The sequence below is a fragment of the Dromaius novaehollandiae genome, chromosome 2 (assembly GCF_036370855.1).
Source record: "Dromaius novaehollandiae isolate bDroNov1 chromosome 2, bDroNov1.hap1, whole genome shotgun sequence".
In the NCBI taxonomy this organism is placed as follows: Eukaryota; Metazoa; Chordata; class Aves; order Casuariiformes; family Dromaiidae; genus Dromaius; species Dromaius novaehollandiae.
In genome coordinates, this window is record NC_088099.1 from 39995883 (window position 1) to 40017279 (window position 21397).

A 21397-nucleotide genomic window follows, 5' to 3' on the forward strand; every position below is an offset into this window, starting at 1 on the left:
AAGTTAATTAAGAGGTGTAAGGATTGAGAATAAATCAGTGCTGCTAGGTACACTTTATCTGGATGAGATGCTGTCTGAAGTCATTGGATTGAAAATAAGAGCTCTACAGAGATAAAGTGGTTTCAGAGGATACACCTCTTTAAAAGTAGAATCCATGCTGTATATTTGATGAGAGACTTTTCCTTGACATTTGCCTTCCATGATGCCATTTTGCTGTACTAGTGATGACAGCCTCTACCTTGTTGTTTGCAGATTTGTTTTACTAGTGTGTGTCTGTGAGTCAGGCTGCCTGGCCCAGATCGCATTGCCAAGCTGGGGTGCCGTCCTGCCTCCTGTTCTTACTTGGAAATGTGTCGTGAGCAAGTATTTTTGTGGCAACACAAGAAATGTGCCAGAGGTGCTTCGAAAAGCTTGTAAGTGTGCAGACGATCCACATTTTCCTTCTCTTGCTCTCCCTTTTCACTGTTTTGTTAATGTTTTCATTTAGATCCATATGAAAAGAAATTGTAACCTGTCATTGGGAACATCTGTTTAATTATAGTATGAAGAGTCCAATGTGCATTTTTTTGAAAGGTCCAAATAGTTTATTATTAATAGTAATTTATATCATTAGAAATATTAATTGTTGTATAGTATTTTTAATAATCATTAAAAAAACAGCTGCTGTTGCGTGGTGCCCTCCAGATCAAAACGAAACCAGATGGTCAGGAGGATGGTGGTAGTTTACAAAGAAGGTGTACTGTATTTATTAGGTGCTGAGTTTTAAAGGAAAATAACTGTATACATTTTGCAAGTTATTTACTATGACAATCTGTGAAGTGCCTGCTTTACACTGGGGGAAGAAAAAAGAGGATGCTGCTTGCCTGTGAAGTGTTGTTGACAGTCCAGAAGAGTGAAACGCACTGGACAGCTTCCTAGGTAACATCAGGAAAAGTGTGACTGAAACTGCCAGCTAGAACACAAATGCTGCAATAAAGTTAATCGAATGAAGGGACACAAATAATTAAACGTATTTGGTATAGTTTAACATTATATAAATGTGATAACAGCAGTAAAATTCTGATTCTTTTTGCTTTTCATATTTAGTAAGTGAATATTTAATAAGTTCTCATTGCAAGCATTGTGTCATTATTGGAGTTTAAAAAAATCCATCATATTTTTAAAAGAGAACAGCAAACATGTTTAAGCTCTGTTCCTACATTGTAAGCTATGGTTGTAGCCTGTTCAGTTTACAATTGGTCTTTGGCGTTAACCGAGGTGGGGCTCTTATGTGAATATGAAGGCACGAGGTAAAGCTTCCCATTGCTAGCTCTCTGCTGTGGCACCTTTGAATATCGCCTTGTCATCTTCTGTGGTTATCGTCCACCTCCTTTTCATGTTAACAGAGCAGAGATGCTAAAGATTTATTAGGCGTATTTCATGCCATAGTTCCTCGAATAGTTTAACAGAGCATAAACAAGTGCTTCCTCTGAGCGCAGCTGTCCCTCCCCACCTGTGCCCCCTCGTGCCCTTCTTGCTTGCGTGTGACCTGGCTCAGGGAAATAGGCCAGGTTAAAACTGGTTGTTATTTGCCAAGTTAACTTTAAGCTGTCAGCTCTTGAATTTGGTTCGCTACACAGCTCCACAACCACTAGCGCAAAGCAGGGGGCTGGGAAGGAGCGGCCGGAGGGGGAGGAAAGGCAGGACCCACTTGTCAGCAGCCTCATTTTATGGTCCTTCAAACAGGAATGCATCGTTAGCAGAAGTCCTCTCTTTTGAGAAACCTAAAGTTTCTTTAACCCAACCATTCCCCACTAACAGTTCTCCACTCCTCCCTTTCTCTTGAACTGATTTGGTTTCAGTGTCAAAACCCTTATTAGCTCTATTTGGATCTGGCCTGTGTTGATGCCTTTCTTGTTTGGAACTGGACATATCCAGGCTTTCCTCCCATGATAGGACTGGGAAAAAGGGAGGAGAAAAGTGGGCCAATCCTGCTGTAGTTCCATCTGTATTTTTTTTTTTTCTATTCCTAACTGGGGGAAAATAGGGACTTGCAAACAAAATTTGCTCTTGTGTGCTGAGTTCCACTTTTTGCTAGGATATGGAGACTTTAAAAGTTTTAAGGCGTCCGACTTATTGTTACGGGTTAACTAAAACAAAGAGTTTTGTTTGAAGCATAAAAACATACAGCCATATTTAGTTTGTTAGGTACTAGAAAATGCTGAAATGCTTTGAACATGCATTGCTTTAATGCCTGTTGTGTCAGAAATAATGTTTTAGACCTGAAAACCATTGCTTGTCTCTGTAAAGAACAGCTATTTCCTTCTCAGCTCTCTTTCTGTTCTGGTGGAGGCGTGAATAACTGTCACTAGTGGGCTTCCCTTTTCTGAAATAACTCACTCAGATTCATTGCAAGTTCTTTCTTTGCAGAAGACAGGAGAGAATACATTCTTCAGTTTCCTGCCACTAATGACCCATTTAGATGTCTCCAGAGAGGTGTTTTTAGTCTCACCTGGGAAACCTAAATTGCAAACTGATGAATATGTATTTCTCATTTTATAGCTTTTTGATCTTTTTATGCTATTTGATGTTTAAGACCACCAAAAAATTCCCTTTATAAATAGTTTTATATTTAATCTTAAATACATATTAATGGGAGAACTGTTCCATTGGCTGTTCTCCATTACCTATGAGTTCTGAGGGTGGGTTTTCAGAGGAGTAGTGGGGGAACGTTTTTTGTTATGAGTATTATTTGGCAGGAAGTCAAGCAGATTCTGTGATTTCATATAAATTGTATCTGCTGAAAGTCAACCAGCTTCAGAACCTACTCTGCTTGCTGTACCTTAGCAACCAAGAGCAAAAATCTGTTGCCACATGGAAACAGATTGGGATTCCTGACAATACTCTCTACGCCCAGCCACAGTCATACAACAGCAGCATTTCATGTATTATACACAGCACCTATATCTTATTTCTGCTTAAAAAGCCTATAATTTTCACAGTAGCAAACAATAGCGAATGCAAAAAATTGAAGGTGGTTGAGTGACAACCCGAACTGTTGGGTAATTGTCTTTCCCTTCCCCTGCTCCTTGCTTGGCATGACTGGTTGGAATAAGGGAGGGTTTAGTCATGCAGAAATTGCTGCCTCCTTGGGTTGCAGGTAAGGAGGGTGCGTCGGGAAGGTACAACAGAGCGTTATTTCAGAAGTCATTTTCAGAGCAGGGCTGGAATGGAAACTAATAATTTTAGCTCCATGCTTACTCTTAGCAAATCCAGCAAATCTTTTTGAAGGAGAAAACACACTGACATCCATTGGTTGTATCAGTTATGATAGTTTCCGTCGTTATGGCATTATGATTTTCATGGTTTGTAATGAGAGAAAGAAATCTGTCTAGGAAAAAAAAACAATTACTTTTTGATTTCTGTGTGGAGTGGGAGAGAAGCCTAAGGAAAATTAAGTAAATAGCCCTGCTGGATTTTTTTGTTTTTTCCTCAGCTACGATATTATTAGGGTTGAATGGTGAGTAGAGAGAGAAAAGCACTTTTGATTGTATTTGAAAATGAATTTGGATTCAGCTCTATTTGTGATCCTTTAATGTGCACTGTCTCTCGTGGCTGGAACGTGGAGACTCTTCCGGCATGAATACTTGTGCAAGTGCATTTAAGGCTTGGATGCTTAAAGGCTTGCTGGAAATCGGTCTGAATGCATAGTTTCCCTTGCAGTCATATTAGACAATTCAGGATGTGTTGGGTAACTGCTGAAATCCCCTTGTCAGGGAACAGAAACAATCTCATTACCAGGTAGTCTGTGCTATATACCACGTGCATTTCAAAATCTGATGAATTGCTTTCAGGCTATTTGTATTTAGGGAAAGAAGCCCCGATGCAGCACAGCGCTGAAGCATTTGTTTAATTCTAAGCATACGGAGTAATCCAATTTGGAATGCATAAATGCTATATTAAAATCTTTAGGGACATAGTGATAGTGCCCTGAAACTATGAATCCTTATTTTCTTATATTTATACACAAAATGTTTCTGGAGCTGCTTGTTGATGTGAAGTTAATTGTGGGGCATGTTTGAAAATTAAACCCCAATCAAACAAACAAATATATGAGTGTGTTGTAAACTGACAACAGATGAAGTTTGATTGCTCATTACAAATTATTCTTAATGTAGCCTCATGTACAATTTTTGATAACATAACCGGTTAAAAACCTTGTTATTTGAAAAACTTGGAATATAATGGAAGCTTAAACAACTTGCTGGAGGGGAAGAGCCCTGTTTCTGCCTTTTGTTGTTTCTCTGAGATTTAAAATTAACCGCCCTATTCCTTTTTATAAACCTTTTACATTCTTAATTTAAAAAAATCCTTACTTACCTGTTTTTGCCAAAGCTTTCTTTTCTTGCTAAGTGCACAGCAGTATCAGAATCTCTTAGAAGAGAGGCAAATTATTTAGATCCTGTATTTGAAATTGGTTTGAATTGGTTGCTGGCTGCTACCACTGTACCAAATCCCAGCTGAGAAGAGCACTTGTTGAATTGGAGCTCTAAGCACTGCAGCTTTGTTTTTTTTCTGAGCATAACGATTAAATTGCTGGCAGATGTATGGAGCTTTGCTGATGCCCCTGTGCCAGCACTGCTGGTGAAGGCAGGACTAGCAGCAGTTGTTGGGATGGCTGTGGGAGGAGGCAAAGCACAGGCAGCTCAGGGGCAAACTCATGCTAAGTAGAGATGAGGCCAAACTGAAATCCCAAGCCTAAAAAAACTAGGAGAAAATTCACATGCATCTCCAAAAGGTGCGAGTGAAAACATGTGCTGTAATATCCCTTGGTTAGAACATTAACCAGCTTGTAGTAAATGCAGAGGGAACTGCCATAGTGGAGCCAGCTCACTACTCTGTGGAGTAAAGAACTCAGCATCTCATGGGACTGTAATACTTGATATTTCAGATGAAGACCAAAATGTCCTCATTAGTGCAGTTTGCTTGTTGTGTGGTATGGTGTGGGAATTTCTTTCCAAACCTTTCAAAAATCAGATCGCACTCCTACATTAAAATATTACCATCCTTATCTTTTCATGCTTAGCTAGGAAAAAAAAAGGCTTAACTTGTTTTAAAAAAATTGTTCAGTTGAAGCAATACTAACTTAAACTCAAGTACAGATTTTGCTTACTAATATTAGTCATAAACTAGCTGCCCTTTTAAAAAACCTAGCTGAAGTACTTGACTCTTTGGCTAATAGTTCCCTGAGCTGGTCTTATGGACTGTCAAGAAGATTTCCGTCTAGTTGTTTTCAATTACCTGCTGGTCGTTTTATTCTAATCCTGTTATTCTTTTAACATATTTGCTCCACCTGCATTTCTAGTAATTTTAATTTAATTGCAGTGAAATCCTTTATAATTTCCCCCTATTTTAGGCTAAATTAGCTGTGGCATACAACTAACCAAGTCAGATCCTAGCAGCCATATTCCAAAATCTTTTCCTGTGCCTCTGTTGTATGCAGGTCATCTCCCTGGACTAGGAGATCATCCGCATACCCCGTTTATGCTTCACGCTCCTCGTCACCCAGTGCAAGACACCAGCCCCCTCTCCACCTCTTACTTCCCATGCCTGCCTGCTCTGCAGAGACGCCCTAGCCACCAATGTACGTCCTACATATGTGCTTAGGGCAGAGCCCTGTCTGAGGACATCCAGCAGTCCTGGCCTGCTCCTTCCCTGTCACAGGACTGAACATGCTGCCACATAACCATCTCCTCCCCAGCATGTGATTTGGCAGAGCTTCTCCTCAAGCTGGTGAAGAGGTGCTGGGGCAGCTGGGGTGGCAGTGCCTGGAAAGGTGTACTTGGCATGGACACCTTTCTTTCTCCAGTCCCCCTTTCCTGTCCTTCCCTTCCAGCTCTTCTATGCATTTTCCATGCTTTTTTTATAGCTGGAGAAATTTCATGTATATAAGTTCCTGCCTGGCATTGAATAAATGTACTTTCCTTAGTCTGTGGTTTCATGCTTCCTCTAAGCTGATTTGGGTCCAGATTGCCACCCAAAGAAGTGGTCATCCTGTCTTTCCCTCTCCCCTTTCTTGGCTGTGAATTCCTACCCTTGTCCCTTCATCAGAGTTAGTACTGTGGGATCTGAAGGATGGGCTAGAAAACTTGTTTGCTTTACAAGTTTTCAGATGGAGTCACCTTTTGCAGACCCCTTGGAAGTAATCCATACCCTCAGCCATTATCTGACAGCGGAGTACCCTCCAAAGTGGGCAAGAGGAGTTCGATTCTCTTGAAGTGAGAATTAGACCTAGGTTTTCTGTAATGTGGAGTAAAGGGGATGCTGCCAGCGCTGCTATTTCCTCTGTGTTTGTATAAACCTACTCCTTTTCTTTTGAGTGTGTGTGTGTGTGTATTTTGTTTTGGGATTTAAAAAGTGCAGCAAATAAAATGCTTCATCTTGAAAGATGATGAGAAACTTCGAAGTTATTAGTATTGCCCCTATTGCCAAAGTTTTATTGCTTAGTGCTTTTTGACTTCATATGATGTAATTAATGTCCACTGAGATGTGCTGCCTAAACAAGACTAGTTATCTTAGTGGTTAAGGCAGTAATCTTTGGAGGGTGGGGTATTTGGACCTAGTCCCTGCTTTGTATCTATTTCAAGAAGCCTAAGTGTAAGGGTACCAACTTCAGCTGAAATTAACCCATAGAGAGCAACTGCAGGCCAAGATAAAATGTTAGTGGGAAGGCGGTGTGCCCAGAGTACCCAAGGGGTGTGTTGGTCCTGTTGCGTGGTGTCTCCACTCTTGCTGCGCTGCTCTGGCTCCTTGCTGCCAGACAAGGGAGGTTTTGCTTCTGCCTCCCTCCTCTTCCCTCCTTTCCTGTCTTCCCTTCTCCTGAGTGCCTTACCAGCCCTTCTCCCTTACGCTGGCTCTGGAGCTCACCGCACCCTTTGAGAGACGGTTTAACTTACTGAAATGGCATAACGTTTTTTTGGTTCTTTTTACGGATTTTGTTCTGCTGCCTCTTTAGTGGCTTAAGTTGGCTCCTGGAGGTATCTGACTGGTGGCACGGGTGGCATGAAGCAAGCAGTGGGCACCCACGTTCAGTGAGCCATCTGGGGAGCTGAGCCACCTGAAAAATAGTCCTGCCCGAAGAGCAATGCTTTCCGCATGGCGAGCTCCCCGGGATCAGGATTGGATGAGCATCAGGATCCTAGATAATCGGGATCAGAGGTGAGGGGCAGGACGGCAGCGGGGCTGGTGTCCCCTCATCCTGCCCATGCTCTCGGTAGCCTTGGTTCCCCCCTCGATGCATCTCCTCTGAAACAGGGCAGTGGCCGGGGTGAAGGGTTGCAGCTCACTCTAGCATCGCTGGAAAGAGCTTGCTGATGTTAACGCTGTTACGCCAGCCTGAGAGTTGAGTGGGGAGGGGGGAAAATGAGCTTACAAACTTGGGCTGTGCTGCTGTAATAAGTGAGGCTTGTTGAATGAATGGCTTGGAAACAAATCAAGGGCAGCATCACTATGAAAGGCTGCTGCAGACCGAGGTGTTAATGATGTGCCTGCTAGAAGAAGTGGGAGCTGAAGCAATGTCATGTTCTCGGGATGTATTTGTTGGGTATGGGTGAGGGGAGTGAAGCTCTTGCATTACAGTATTTCCACACTCGGCTGCGGTTACATGTGCGACGTGGAACCGCACTAACATTTGTAATGAGCACAGAGACGTACACAGTGTTAGATACTTCCATACTTTGTTGTCGTTTCTCTTCTGTTCCTAAAAACACAGGAACAAGAGTATTGGGGGGGGGGGGGGGGGGGAGAGGGGGCAGAGCAGGTGGTGTTACTGAAATACCAATTCTATAATTCTTACAGTGTGTGAAGGATGATTCTTTTTTTTTTAATGATTACAATATACCATGTGTGAATTGGATCCTTCTCAAAGCAAGGAATTAATTATGTTGCCCATAACAAGGATTCATGTGAGCAAATACCATGCAGTCCTCCTATTGTTCTGCCCATGCACCTGCACAATTTCTTCTATTTCAATTCCAGGTTTCTTTTAGGCAGTATTTATTTGTGTGTTGTATGGCTTGTAGTAAGCTAGAAGTTGCCAATAAGCATCAGAGTAGATGATATCTTGTCTTTTAACACTGACAAGATATGGAAATACCATGGTAAGGAAATATGGAATAACCTAAGTCTTGTATGGGTTTACCCTGTCTCTATTTGCCTTTCAGAGTTGTAGCTCATTGTTAATTTTATAACTAAAACCACGATCCTTATTGAACATCAGTAAGGTTTGGACATTTCATTTCCCTGCAGTGAACAGTTGTGTCATTTTCCTTTCCATCTCCTCAAACATGAAACCTCTTTAATTTCATTGAATGATCTCTTATTCTCCTGCTACATGAAACAGAGAACAGAAATTCTGTCCTTCTTCTGTGCCATTCATTATTTTGTATACTTACATTACATCCCCTGCAACGTCTCCTTCGTAAGGTAAATAGTCACCGTCTTCTCTGTCTCTCCTCATCCTCATCCAAAGCTTTTGTTGTTCCTATTACTATTATTGTGTGAATCCTCTCTAACTTTGGAACATCATTTTTGAGATCCTGTGACCAGTGCAGCATGTGGTGTGCCAGAGATACTGCTCATCTTCATTAGAGCAATATTACCTCCCTGTTATTCGCTGTGTTATTGCTCATTTATTCTAATATCTGGTTTCTTTTTTACTACAATTCAGAACTTCATTTATAAGAGTGATCTTCCTTGGGAAGTATTCTGTAACACTGAGGTGTCTTTACAGAACTGATAGAGTTTGTTTAAAAAGGTGTAAGAACCTCTGTAATTACATTTCCCCCCCTCTAAGACATGCTGCTTTTAATGCTGAGCTCATCTGGATATAGTCTTTTCGCCTAACTTTTTTAGGTTTCTCTTGAAATTATTCACTGTCATTTCTGGTCCTTACTGATCCAAACAATTAATTGTGTGTTGTCTACAGAACTTGCCACCTTATTACTTGTCATCTTTTCCAGATCCAGAAAAAAATGTAGTAAACGGTATAGGACCAAGTTTAATAAGATATTTTTCCTGGTGTGAAAAAATCTGTTTTGGAGACTTTGGTTATACTACTCGGATGATTTGATAAATGATTTTTATACAGATTCCAATATCTGGGAGACCTACTTTGCTGTTACTTTTTTGTTGTTGTTTAAAAACAAACAGAACAAAACTAAATCTGTACCAAACTCTCTTACAGACCCTGTCCAGAAGAATTTCAAATCCATATTTGGAAACACCTTCAAACAAGGTACTTGTCAAACTTTAATTCCATTTTATGAAACAACATATTAGGAATCTTTTTGTTTTGCTTCAGTCCCTTAATCATAGCTTTGAAGACATTTATGAATGCGGTCTGCAGTTAAATCCAGTTAACATGTTATAGTTTGTGTATTAGAAACTGCTTATTTCTATTGGTGAGTTTACTAAACTAAACTGTATTAAATCCCAATTCACCCTTACTTCAGAGCCATTTAAACTATTCTCATAACAGTTTAGCTTAGTTTTGCAATATTTTGCAGTTTGAGAGCTCTGTTTTTGCATCTCTGAAGACTGTAGTGTCTCAGGTTTATTTTATGTTCCTTGAAAGATTCCAAAACATAGGAACCAAAAAAGGTTAAAGGAAAGCTTTCTTTTTCTTTCTAGTTATTTGTATTGCTGATACATTTGTTGGGACTGTGAGAAAACATCATTACAGAAGTTTGAGTTAAATTTGTCATTAAGGAGTAATATACAGAGTCCAGGTAGAACACGTAGGTGGAAGATGGAGTTAAGTCCTGGTTTGAAAGACTCATTTGCAGCTTTAAGGTGTAAGGTATGAATCAGGCATGAGGGAACTCCCAGGTGTGTCCGTTCTGAAAGACGGCATCCTTGTGGCAGGGTATAGATGAGCAGACCTGCAGCTATCAGAGGATACCTCCGCAGTTTCTAAACAACAAGAAAAAATCATGAAATCGCATCTCGGTATGTTTTAGGCTTGTTTTAAACTATTTAACTAAAATACATACAGAATAACGTTTATTTTTTATTGTATTTCTGGTTTTGCAATGGTAATACAATCTTTTTGCTTTGCTAGAATAACACTTGTTTTCATTTGAGTTTGTCTAGTGCTGAAATGTAAAACTGACAGATAGTAAAATCTCCATTTTTCTAAGGCAGCAAACCTAAAAGTAGACCAGCCCATGGGGGCATTTGCAACCTGTGATAAGACTGGGTATCACAGACATTGGAGTGCATTTGCTATGAGGCCCTGAGCGTTTCCCTGTTGTTTAGCAGGGGAGAAGGCATTGCTCAGAGGGAGAGAGTGTACAGTGGCAAGGTAATTTACTACTTTGGGAATGAATCTCTGTTTGTCACAACTTTGAATTTCTCTTCTCATTTAGATATACGGAGAAAGCTCTTCCTGCGCTGGGAGAGCTCTCAGGAATATTTTTACACTACAAGCTTCTGACCTGATTAAAGACAGGGTGTACCTTACTGGAATTTGCAGGTAACCCACGATCGTTCACTTTAATCAACTGGATGGGTTTTTGTTTGCATTTGTCTCTGCTCTGATTTGACAGGACAGTAAATGCGGGTGTGTCTGTGTTTCCTAAGCATCTTTTTTCTAAAAAGGTTCCTTAATCTCATGTATTTTAATATTATTTCTTACGTTATTCTGTCAGTTGTCAGAAAGCAGCAGTGGCCTGACTGTGTGTCCATTAATTTAATTGCTTATGATTTCATATACAACTATATTTGTCTGTTCTTTTGTTGAAATGAGTGCCAAATTCAACCCTGGTCTGGACTCAGAGAGATGAACTGGACTCCAGGTTTTGCTTTTGCACATAAGTTACGGAATATTGCTGTAATGAAATTTATCCATTTGTTTTACATTACAGCATATATGCTTTCCCCAATTTTCAATTATGCCAAAGTGCACAAGTGTTTATTACAGCACCATTCATTCATATCTGTATATAAGAACAAGCCTGAATTATGATTTTGATGGATTAAAGAGAGGTTTATCAATAATGTGCAAGATGAAGTACATCCTAGAGCAACACTCAAGGTATTACACTTACATTGTGTAGCTGTACCGCTTACGCCTACATACATAAAGGAAATAAAATCCAAAAAGTTGGATTTTTTTTAAGTCTTATACATCTTTGGATGACTGCATGCAGCACAAATTGATTAAAAAATATTATATACTGTAAAATATGCCATGCAAATTAGGTACGTAAAGGAACTTACTGATCTAACACTGAATTCCCTTGTCGTAACTAGGGATATCCCGCTGAGACTTTCCAGAACACTTTCTTCCTTCAAATGAACAAGATTACAAAAGATAGTGATTGAGACAAAGGCTTTGCTTTGCTGAACAGAGGATTCCCCTTGATGACTTAAAATAACTCTGTATCATTAAATAGCATGTTAACATTACTGTAGTGTAAAAAATGGTGTTTTGCACATTTTCAGGAGAAGCTGTGTTGGATCGGAACTGGTAGACTGGCTTCTGGAGCACTGCCCTTTTGTTAAGTGCCGATCTACAGCAGTTGGCGTGTGGCAGCTTCTTCTGGATATGGGAATTGTATTGTCAGGTCAGCGTTGATAGTACTTCTAGCATAAGGAAGGTTGTTAGTTCCTTTCCAAATAGGATGACAGTTACATTTTTTGATGGAAGAGAAAGAAGGGAAAGAAAAAGGTGCCGATTGTTTCATTTTTAGTTAAGCAATTGTTTGTTTTACTGTCTGTTCTGTAGGCTTACCTCTGTGACCTTTTATTTCATAAATACCAAAGATGAATAATTTTTTGAGTCAATTTCCTTCTTTTTGCCTTTGCAAATGTAACTGCCAGTTGCCAAGTTGCAGACTGTGTGTGTGTCTATTCCAGCCTATTTCTTTCCCCCCAAGCTCTTTTAGATTTTTTTTACAAGACACCAGCTGCTTAGTCATTGCAGATCCTGGATTCACCAGATGACTTCTCTAGCAGTTACTGATATCCCCTTTCTTTCTGTTTTTCATAATTTTAGAATATAGTGGATCAAGGGAGGGAGTCAGCTCCTTGAGAATGTTGTGATGCTGGATTCTCCTCAGCTGTCCCCTCCTTCCTCCCAAAACTTAGGGATTTGGTCCAGACTATGCGGTTGGTGGTCATTACACTGGTAACCAACCTCTGGACTTCTGTTGTAGCAGGGACTACTTGGGTAGCTTCATTCGGTGCATATCCAGCCCTGAGGTCTGTGCTAGGCACTTACCTTTCCTCCTTGCAAAAAGGTGAGGTGTTATGGAAGATTCTACTTGTGTAAGGGGACACTGAGCATACTTAAAAGTATTGATCATTATTGATCTTTGTTCACCGAAGCCTGGAATAGATTAGATGCTAATGAAAATTGAGGCTCAAAAATCTGACAAGTGAAAGCTTTTTCTTTTCCAGCCATATCCCCTAATTCCAAACTCTTCTGTTGATGAAATACTCGTCTGTCTTAATGCTTGAATCTCAGGAGCCTGGAGATCTTCAAACTGAGGTTTTGGGTTGTGCTGTTTGGAGTTAATACTAGAGGACAGGATTGCTTCTGGGCTGAGTTTGTGATCCTTTTGCCCCATATGGTGGTGCAACTCAAGATTAAGGTCAGGTGTGATACAGAATGCAGTGGGGACAAAGAACTCTCACATGGTAAAAGGCTAAAGGATATCTAATGTTTGCTTTTTTTTCCAAACAGTGGACAGACAACTGTATTTTCAAGACACTCGTGCTTTCTACCAGTTCTCAGCAGATGAATGTACCTACCTTTTCTGTGAATTTGAGAGAGATGAAGGATGGAAGAATGGCGTAAAGCTCCTACTTCAACTATTGCCGTTATCTCCTCCCAGAATTGACATGTGCAATCTGTAAGTATGTATATACATCTCTTTTCAACTTAGACTGTTCTGTAAGTCACTGGCTTATAATGATATTGTTTTTCCCCAAGCCACTGTGCAAATGAGAGTTTTCTTTACAGGGTTGGCAAGCTTCGTAGAGACGGACTCTTCTATGATCTGCATTGCAATTAGCACCTGGGAAAGTCAGTGTCCCTAGACGAATTGAGGCACTTCATTTGAGATTCTTGAAATATTGTGGTTCTTACGCAAGCTCTGACTCTAGGTTGCTGTATTACCTGGGCAAGTTGTTTCACTTTTTTTGTCTCCTCTTGCATTTGGAGGTTTAGCATGAATTTGGCACTAGGCACACTGTGGAGCTGATTGACTAGCAGGTCAGATGCCTGTGTGCTGGGTCAGGATCAGCTATCAGGTGGCTATAGAGGATGGCTAGGAATGTCATAGCTTTAGTCATCTGATTTTTTTTTTTTTTTTTTTTTTTTTTGTCTGTTACTGCATGTTTGTCAGAGCTCTGGAGTTTCAAATTGTTATTCCTTTTGCAGACTATGCTATTTAAGAGTTTCCCTTCCTGTATGTCTCCTCTTCCACCTGACTGTTGGATGTTAATATCCCCTCTGTGCTGATCCAGCTGTGCTCAAAACTTGGTCTGTTTAGCAGCTAGAAAGAAACCATAGTTATTTGTGCCACAATAGGAGGCCAAAATACAGGAAAAAGGTGTCAGTGAGAGGTCTGGAGACTAGTGACCCCTCATGCCCTGGCAAATCTTCAGGGGCTGGACAGTATAGAAAAGATGGGTTGAAGTCTTTTGTTGTTGCTAGCATGATGAAGCCTTAAACCTGTTATTTATATTGCAGAGAATTATTACTGTTGCAGTAATAGAATTTATCCTCTTTGATGTCAAAGACAAACTTTCTTCCGGAAGTACTTTCCTTCTCTAATTCTTAGATTTTAAAAACACGTTCTTTCAAGTAAATGCCTAATGGAAATATTTTAAATGAGTACAGAGCCCAAAGTCCCTGTAAGCTGTTTCCAGTTTCTTAAATTCAGATATTCAATCTGATTTTTAGAGGTGCTGAAATGGCTGAAAATTTCTCAGTAATTTCTCTGCATAACTCAAGGCAGAAACTTGATCCCTTACCTTGTTGCTGAGCTCCATCAGCAACCAGAAATTGGCAGTTCTGGAGTGGAGATTCTGTTGAGGACACACTTATTTGGTCAGCTTGACTGACTCTAGCCAAATGGCAAGGACCCCTGATTGGCTAGAGCAGTGGTCTAGAGTGTGATATCCGAAGTAGATGATGCATATAGGAGAAGACCTTTGACTTTTTGCAAATAGAAATTCTTGTATTCCAACCTACTCTGATGCTGAGCACTTTGCCTTAAGTATCATGGAGATATCATCTTGAATTCAGTGGGAATTGTAGTTTTCCTCATTATCATTGCAAATCAGGCCACTTTTCGTGGTTCATGGCTGCTCATACAAAGGCCTTGAACCAAAAGGACTGACCAGATAAGTCATATTGAGGTGCTAGATGAAGGATGCTGGGTAAGAAAGTTGGCTGAAGACCTTTCAGGTTCGAGGTTAAAAATGTGTCCTGCATGCTGACCTTGGCCAGAGAGTACCACTATTTTGTAGTCTGCTTTGAGGTTTTATTATTCCAGTGCAACTGTCATTTCTAGTGCAGGATGTTCCCTGTTGTATGACTTGAACAATTATTCATTAATGTATATTTCCAGCTCCTTCCTGCTTGCATTATTCAAATTTTAGTTGGATTTCTTTTGGGAACATTGTCGCTGAAGAATTATTTTCTTGAGGCTTTATCTGTCAGATTGTGAGGGTGCTTTTTTCTTTTACTATATATTGAAGGAATAAAATTTTAAATAATTGTGCAGCCTCTAGGGGATGTTATGTTAAAGGTAAAAGAGGCTTTTCCAGTTTCAAAATCCTCCATGCTTGATGCAAATAATAAACTGCTAAAACATAGTCTGAAAAGGAAATAGATGTGATGAGATAATTGCTAAAGTTACTGACCAAGTTAAATGAACTCATATTCTTTTTCATGAGACAGAGAGAGGCAATTCTAAAAATTCTCTCTTGGAGTGAATATTTGTCTTTTTTCAAATAAAGATATAAGCTGTTTTTCCATACCATTAGAAGCATGGTATTTCTTGTACTCTAATACTTCTGTATTCATTTTTACATCCATCAGTTTTTCTGATAGGCTGTATATTCCTATAGATTCTGTATGTACATATGGATAGAGAAATTCTTACTTTCTTAATTCATGAGATTCTCTGCTTTTGATGAAATCAGAAGAAGCTACCTGCTTGTGTACCGGCAGGCCACACTGGGCATCCCAAGTGCATCCTTACCAGACTGGTTCTGTCCCCTCCGCGGCCAGGGGAAGGTCTTGCACGTACACAGCCTCCTGGGCCCATCAGTGGCTCTCTGGGCAGCATCACAGATCTGCCCCGCCAGAGGCAGCCAGGAGATTTGTGTAGACACTAGCTACACTGGAGACTTCCTTCAGCAGGTCTTCCAAAAATAAGCAAGCTCCTCTTCCATTAAAAAAGCATGGCAGCGTCTTGACTTGCTGTACGCATTTTTAACAGATTTGGACTTGTTTGTTTCTTGGCAGTGGCTTCTGACCTACACTGGTCTTGGTGATACTGGAATCAACCCAGGCATTAAAAATTCTCAGCAGAAGCCCATATAGTAAAGATCAAGTCCTGGCATTTGGAGTGTGTAAATAAGCAGTGTGTGTATAACATTTTCTCTAGAAATAGCTTCTCAGAAGCTATTGGAAAGCCTGTTTCCAGTAATACCAGCAACCCCATATTTTGTTTCACTGTATATATTTATATAAACAGTTAGTGTGAACTTACTTATAAGGGAATCCAAATAATAATACAGTAAGTTTTATATTTAAAATGGTGTTTTGAGGCCAGAGATGTGCTTGCAGTTTCTGAAGAAGTGTTCCCCATCCTGGGCTTTGACCTTGCATTAAACACAGCCTTTTCCATATAGTATTGGGTGGGAATCTACCATGGAAAACAAGGCAGGACTGGAGGGTTTTCCCAGCTTATGCTAAACTGAAGGTTAGTGTTGGTATGGTATTCCACAGGCTGAGCCTCTAAGTATTGTTGGTTAGAGGAGGTGGAACTGATGCAGTGGCCTCTTGGGGTCATTAAACACTATGTTAATCACAGCCAAATTCTGCTTGGATAGAAAAGAAGTGGATATTGCATTAGCCTGGGAACAAAAGATCTGTATTCAGAGCTCTGCCATGGACTTCCTTACAACCTTGGGCAGTTGCTTAGGCTTGCATCCAGTGCCTTTGGAATTCTTTTCCAGTGACTGCAATGGCATTGTATCAGGCTTTTAATCTTTATGTGCTTCTATTTCCTGCTCTGCAGATGGGGGTGTTTATAATAACACCTAACTCTCAGGGCAAATGCTAGGCTTGATGGACGTTGGTAGAATGCACTGAGTGCCTTAGACTCCTGGAACGTATCCCACAATATTTTTGTGCTTATTGGAAGGGATGTTAACAAGCAGCAAGGGTTTTTTTCCTTTTGATAATATTGCTTGTTATATTCTTTTTGGAAGTGTTACACTGTATTCTGCATCTTCTGTCCTGAAATAATCATTTCACTGACTTTTGAAAACTAACCCCTCTTAAAAGTAAATTGTTTTTAATGTGGATATCCAGGATTGGATGTTCATTTAGTTAGTGCCTTTTGGACTGCCAGGAAGGCTTTTGTTGAAAGCAGACAGCTCTCGGGTACCCTTGGGTCTTTTATTTGGGCTGTGGGCGGCTTGTGAAGCTAGGGTAAGGGCAGGTGCCGCGGGGCTGGGGTGGGCAGCTGAGGTCCCGTTCAGGCAGGGACCAGAGGTGCAGCGCTGGCGGCTCCCTGGGCAGCTGCTGGGGAAGCAGCGCAGGCGCTGCAGGAGGTGCGCGGTCTTGACTGCGTGCGACCTGGCTGCTGGCAGGCAGGTCTCGGTCGGGCCCCCTGCGTCTTGCTCTGCTTAGCACGCTGCCGGGCACACAGACCGCTGGTGCTATAGCAGCTAGACTTGGCCTGGGAGCTGTATCTGCCGTTGAGTACCAGCTGTACCGCTTGGCTGGCTCCTTTGGAAAGGTGTTAGGCGGTATCTGTCCTGGTTGTTTCTCGGTATCCATTCTATCTTATTTTTTCTATTAATTTTCTGTTAGCTTTGGTGTCATAACACGCTCTTCCTCTCTGATGCTGGAGAGATGACTGTAATCATTAGTTAATTAATATTTTCATAAGTGTTTGATGCTTATATGCAGATTAATATTGGGAATATGAAGTGATAAAAATCTGGGATGGAAATAGCTGTGCTATATGCTGTTCTGCGTTTATAGATTGTATTTGTAGCTGTGTCTCCTAAGCTGCTATCTTTTGGGCTTCAATTTAAAAAAAAAAAAAAAAAAAAAGTTTTCCTGATACTGAGAGATCAGAGCAGATCGGATGTGTGAGAACACAGGCATCTAAAGAGGTCAGTTAATTTAATCTCATTTCAAATTGTAAAGAAAAGGCTGAATAAATCAGTCTTTGTAAATGAAACTCTGTTCATTTAGTTCTTTTGGCTGTTTATAACACTTAAAATGTTAAATCACGTTTTTCTTTGAACAGGAAAGTCAGCCATGAAAATAATTATGATTTCAAATCCAAATTACCATTTTGGTCTGAATGTGCTCGCCCTACAATGAAGGCATGTGTCATCTTATGCTTTCTGACCTTAATTTTTTAATTAGAGGAAGAAATTTTTGGATGTGGCATGTAAGAACCACAATATACCAGCTGCATATTCCAGACACGTTGTGTGCTAAACACATCAAAGCATATGAGCAATTAAATAATTTACTCAAAGATAGAAGCTTCTGCTAATACCTGGGATTTATGTTTATCACAACAGCTGCAGTTTTGCATATCTGCTCAGCTTGCTGGCACGCCACACTTCTTGAAAAGAATAAAAAGGAAAGATCTCAGGAGGTTTTTCTTCCCATTTGAATAATCCTATCATACTCATATCTATCTTCTAGTTGTCAATAAACCTTCCAAAGGGTTCAGTGTTTTAGTGATGGGAATTAGATTGTTTTTAAAGAAAAATACATTTCTACTCCTTACTGTCTACAGCAACTTTTGTATGTTTTTTTTTCACGTGGGTCGGGGTTCTGTGACAGTTTCTAGAAAGGCTCTTCCTACACTCTCCCATTTTTTGCAAAGGCACATAAAATCACTGTCTTGCGAGTTAGTATAAGTATAACCTGCTAGTATTCTTAGTACTTAGTGTAGTTTGCTAATTTATGGCTTGTTACATGTATTCATTTCATTTTCATGTTTTCTTTTAAATATCAAAATTCATGTGTCCCATAATGATTTTGATGTATATAAAAGCAGACAACATGAGCATGGAGTCTATAAAAGGTGTTGTGCTACACTTTAGCAAAGCAGAGTTGTGGGCAGGTGGAAAACTCTTTGCTCTGTTGATGGAGTGTATTTTTAGCAGAGCAAAATGTGTATTCTGATATACAACTTAGAGTTAAGAAGGTCCTGCATTCTTCAGTTCTTCATCATATGTTATAGCTGAAGAATTGTCTTCACTGTTTTACATCAATCCAGTGAAAAGAGGTCTTGACAGCAAGGGACAAAGGGTGTACTCTATTGTTACTGACACAATTAATTATTGTCATGCTGCAGTCATCTTTTTGATGCAGAATCTCAAAAATCCTTTTAGTTTAGTGCCTGTGGCCATATAGTTCTTTGCTTTCCAGGAATCAAAAGATGTTGGAAGAGAATGACAGAAATAATGTTTTTATTTTCTATTTTTAAGGCCTGATCAAAAAATAGAAGATAGAGCAGAAACCAATGCTGAAATTCTTGCTCGCCTCACTTCTGCGGTAAGGTCACTGCATCAAAGTTGGTACTGATCCTATTTGAAATATTACTGTGTTTTGTATCCTATCAAATAAGAGCTAAGTCTGAGTGGAGCAGGTGTTTGCAATGCAAACTACTTTTTTTTTGGTTTTTTTTTTTGTCTCTGAAAGGAGGAAGCTTTACTGGTGTCTTAGTGTGCAATTCTACAACTATTTAAATAAATAATTTGTAACCCATGCTGTCCATGGCCCAGGGAGTACCAATTTGGATGATCACAGTAATTTTTTTGCCAGCTAGTATACACTGAGTCAAGCAAACAAGCAAACATCAGTGTCAACACAAGGTGGGGTAGGGGGCAAAGGGAGAGGAAGGGCCTCAGCAGCCCCAGCTGAGGTTGTTGTTAGCTTCTAAGGAGTTGCGCTTGGGAAACCTGGGTATCTGGCTTCTCTACTTAGCCTCAGTAAACTACATCAAAATCAATGACAGCTTTTCCTGTGTGTGCTGGAATTTGGTGCATCTTGTTTATCTTGTTGTAAGATCGCTGTTCTAAGAGGCAGATGGGAGTGCAGAAGCTTAAGCTAGACTGGCTTGGTCTCATGTGATCTAATGACCTGGAGGATGGGATGGAGTGCCTGCTGCGCAAGTCTGCAGGTAATACAAAACTGGGAGGAGTGGCGGCTACACCAGAGGGTTGTGCTGCCATTCAGAGGGACCTCAACAGGCTGGAGAAATGGGCAGGGAGGAACCTCAGAGTTTGACAAAAGGCAGTGCAAAGTCCTGCCCCTGGAGAATAATAACCCCATGCACCAGCACATGCTGGGGCCTAACCAGCTGGAGAGCAGCTTTGCAAAGAAGGCCCTCCCTGGGGATCCTGGTGGGCAACATGAGCCAGCAGTGCGCCCTTATGGCAAAGAAGGCCAAAAGGCCAACAGCCTCCCAGGCTCTGTTAGGCAGGGTGTCTCCAGCAGGTTGAGGGAAGTGATCCTTCCCCTCTGTTCAGCACTGGGGAGGCCACATCTGGAGTGCTATGTCCAGGTCTGGGCTCCCCGGTACAAGAGAGACTTGGACCCGCTATTACAAGTGGAGCAAAGAGCCACAAAGATGACGGAGGGATTGGAGCCTCTCTCATATGAGGGGTGGCTGAGAGAGCTGGACCTGTTTAGCCTGGAGAGGAGAAGGCTTGTGGGGATCTTATCAATCTGTGTATATATATCTGATGGGAGGGTATAAAGGAGATGGAGCCAGGCACTTCTCAGTGGTGCCCACTGACAGGACAAGAGTCAATGGGCACAAAATCAAACACAGGAAATTCTGTTTGAACGTAAGGAAACACAGTTTTATTGTGAGGTGGTGGAGCGCTGGAACAGGTTTCCCAGAGAGGTTGTGGAGTCACCATCTCTAGAGGCATTCAGAACCTGTCTGGACACAGGTATTTGCTGTAGACACTGGCCCCCTGCTTTGAGCAGGGGGGTTGGACTGGATGATCTCCAGAGATCTCTGCCAAACCCAGCTATTCTGTGGGTCTGTGAACATCACCTTCCAAATTATGGTGTGAGCAAAACATGGAATTAGTGCTAGTTCTGTTCTGGGTACATGAGAAGGTACAGAGGTGAAAATGAACCAAGCAGAGTGAAGAAATTGTCATGACAAAGGCATGAGGGTAAGAGCTATTTAAGTAAAATGAATCAAGTATTATTTCGAGCTTGCTGAAAACTGGAAGGAAAAGAGATTTGTGCTAAATTCTGTGAGCCACTTTTATTTTGTGGCTTTGGAAAGATAGTGTTTCTGTATGTTCAACACCTTATGCAAAAATAATTAAAAATGTACGAGGTTATAAAACTTTGTATTCGTAAATTGTTTTTTATTTTCTGTTTTCCCTTTATTAATTCCTTGTTTTTCTACTTTTTTTTCTGACACTGAAAACAAAAGAAGGGAGAACTCAAAACCTAGACTTACTCCATTTTTAATTTTGAGAGGAAAAAATAGAAAAACATAAAATACTTTTTGCAAAATAGTATATTTTCAAAACTCCACAAGCCCACCAGCTTTATAAAACATTGCCAGTATCCCTCTAAAGCTTCCTCCCTCAGAACTAGAATAAGAATGTTTTTTTCATCAGTTAAGAAAAAGGAAGGACTTAAACTCAGCACGCCAGCTTGTTAAGAACTGAACCTAACTGTTGCTAAATACACTTGAGTAAAATGCTTATCCCTAAGCACGTGAGTAATTGTCACTGAGTTCATAGTGCTTCCCATGTATCTTGTAGGGTCAAACGTTTGAACTACATCATTAGTGATTCCAACAGCAGGGGCCATGGACAATTTTTTTTTTTTTTTTTAAATGAGCCATTTTACAACTGTAAAGAAAAATTAGTCTGTTGCATTTCCAGATGGTCTGAGACCCATCCATTGTCATGGCCGAGTCAGAAAGACTGATCTTTGCTCCTGTGTTTTCTGCTTTTCCACAAAATTGTAATTGGCCTTTGTTACCACAGAGACGTGTATTCAAGCTGTCTGTAACGATTTTCTAGTCTAACCTTACAGGAAAGAACCTAGTCCAGAGCACAGTCCTTCAGATATTAGTACCTGTAAGTAAAATTCTCCCTC

General features: G+C 40.5%; 1 protein-coding gene across 2 annotated transcripts in view; it reads left to right on the top strand.

The window, feature by feature from the left end:
* The window catches only part of RAPGEF5 (Rap guanine nucleotide exchange factor 5), a 171009-nt gene that overhangs the window by 21281 nt on the left and 128331 nt on the right, over positions 1 to 21397 (top strand). Inside the window, exons 1-6 of one of the 2 annotated variants that reach the window (XM_064506325.1) lie at positions 372 to 413; positions 9224 to 9274; positions 10407 to 10513; positions 11485 to 11606; positions 12728 to 12896; positions 18748 to 18814. In XM_064506325.1, the coding sequence (XP_064362395.1) occupies positions 387 to 413; positions 9224 to 9274; positions 10407 to 10513; positions 11485 to 11606; positions 12728 to 12896; positions 18748 to 18814 (543 nt within the window). In that variant the 5' untranslated portion in view covers positions 372 to 386. Of the gene's footprint in view, positions 1 to 371; positions 414 to 9223; positions 9275 to 10406; positions 10514 to 11484; positions 11607 to 12727; positions 12897 to 18747; positions 18815 to 21397 lie in introns of those variants that run through there. The other variant, XM_064506324.1, reaches the window with a different exon arrangement.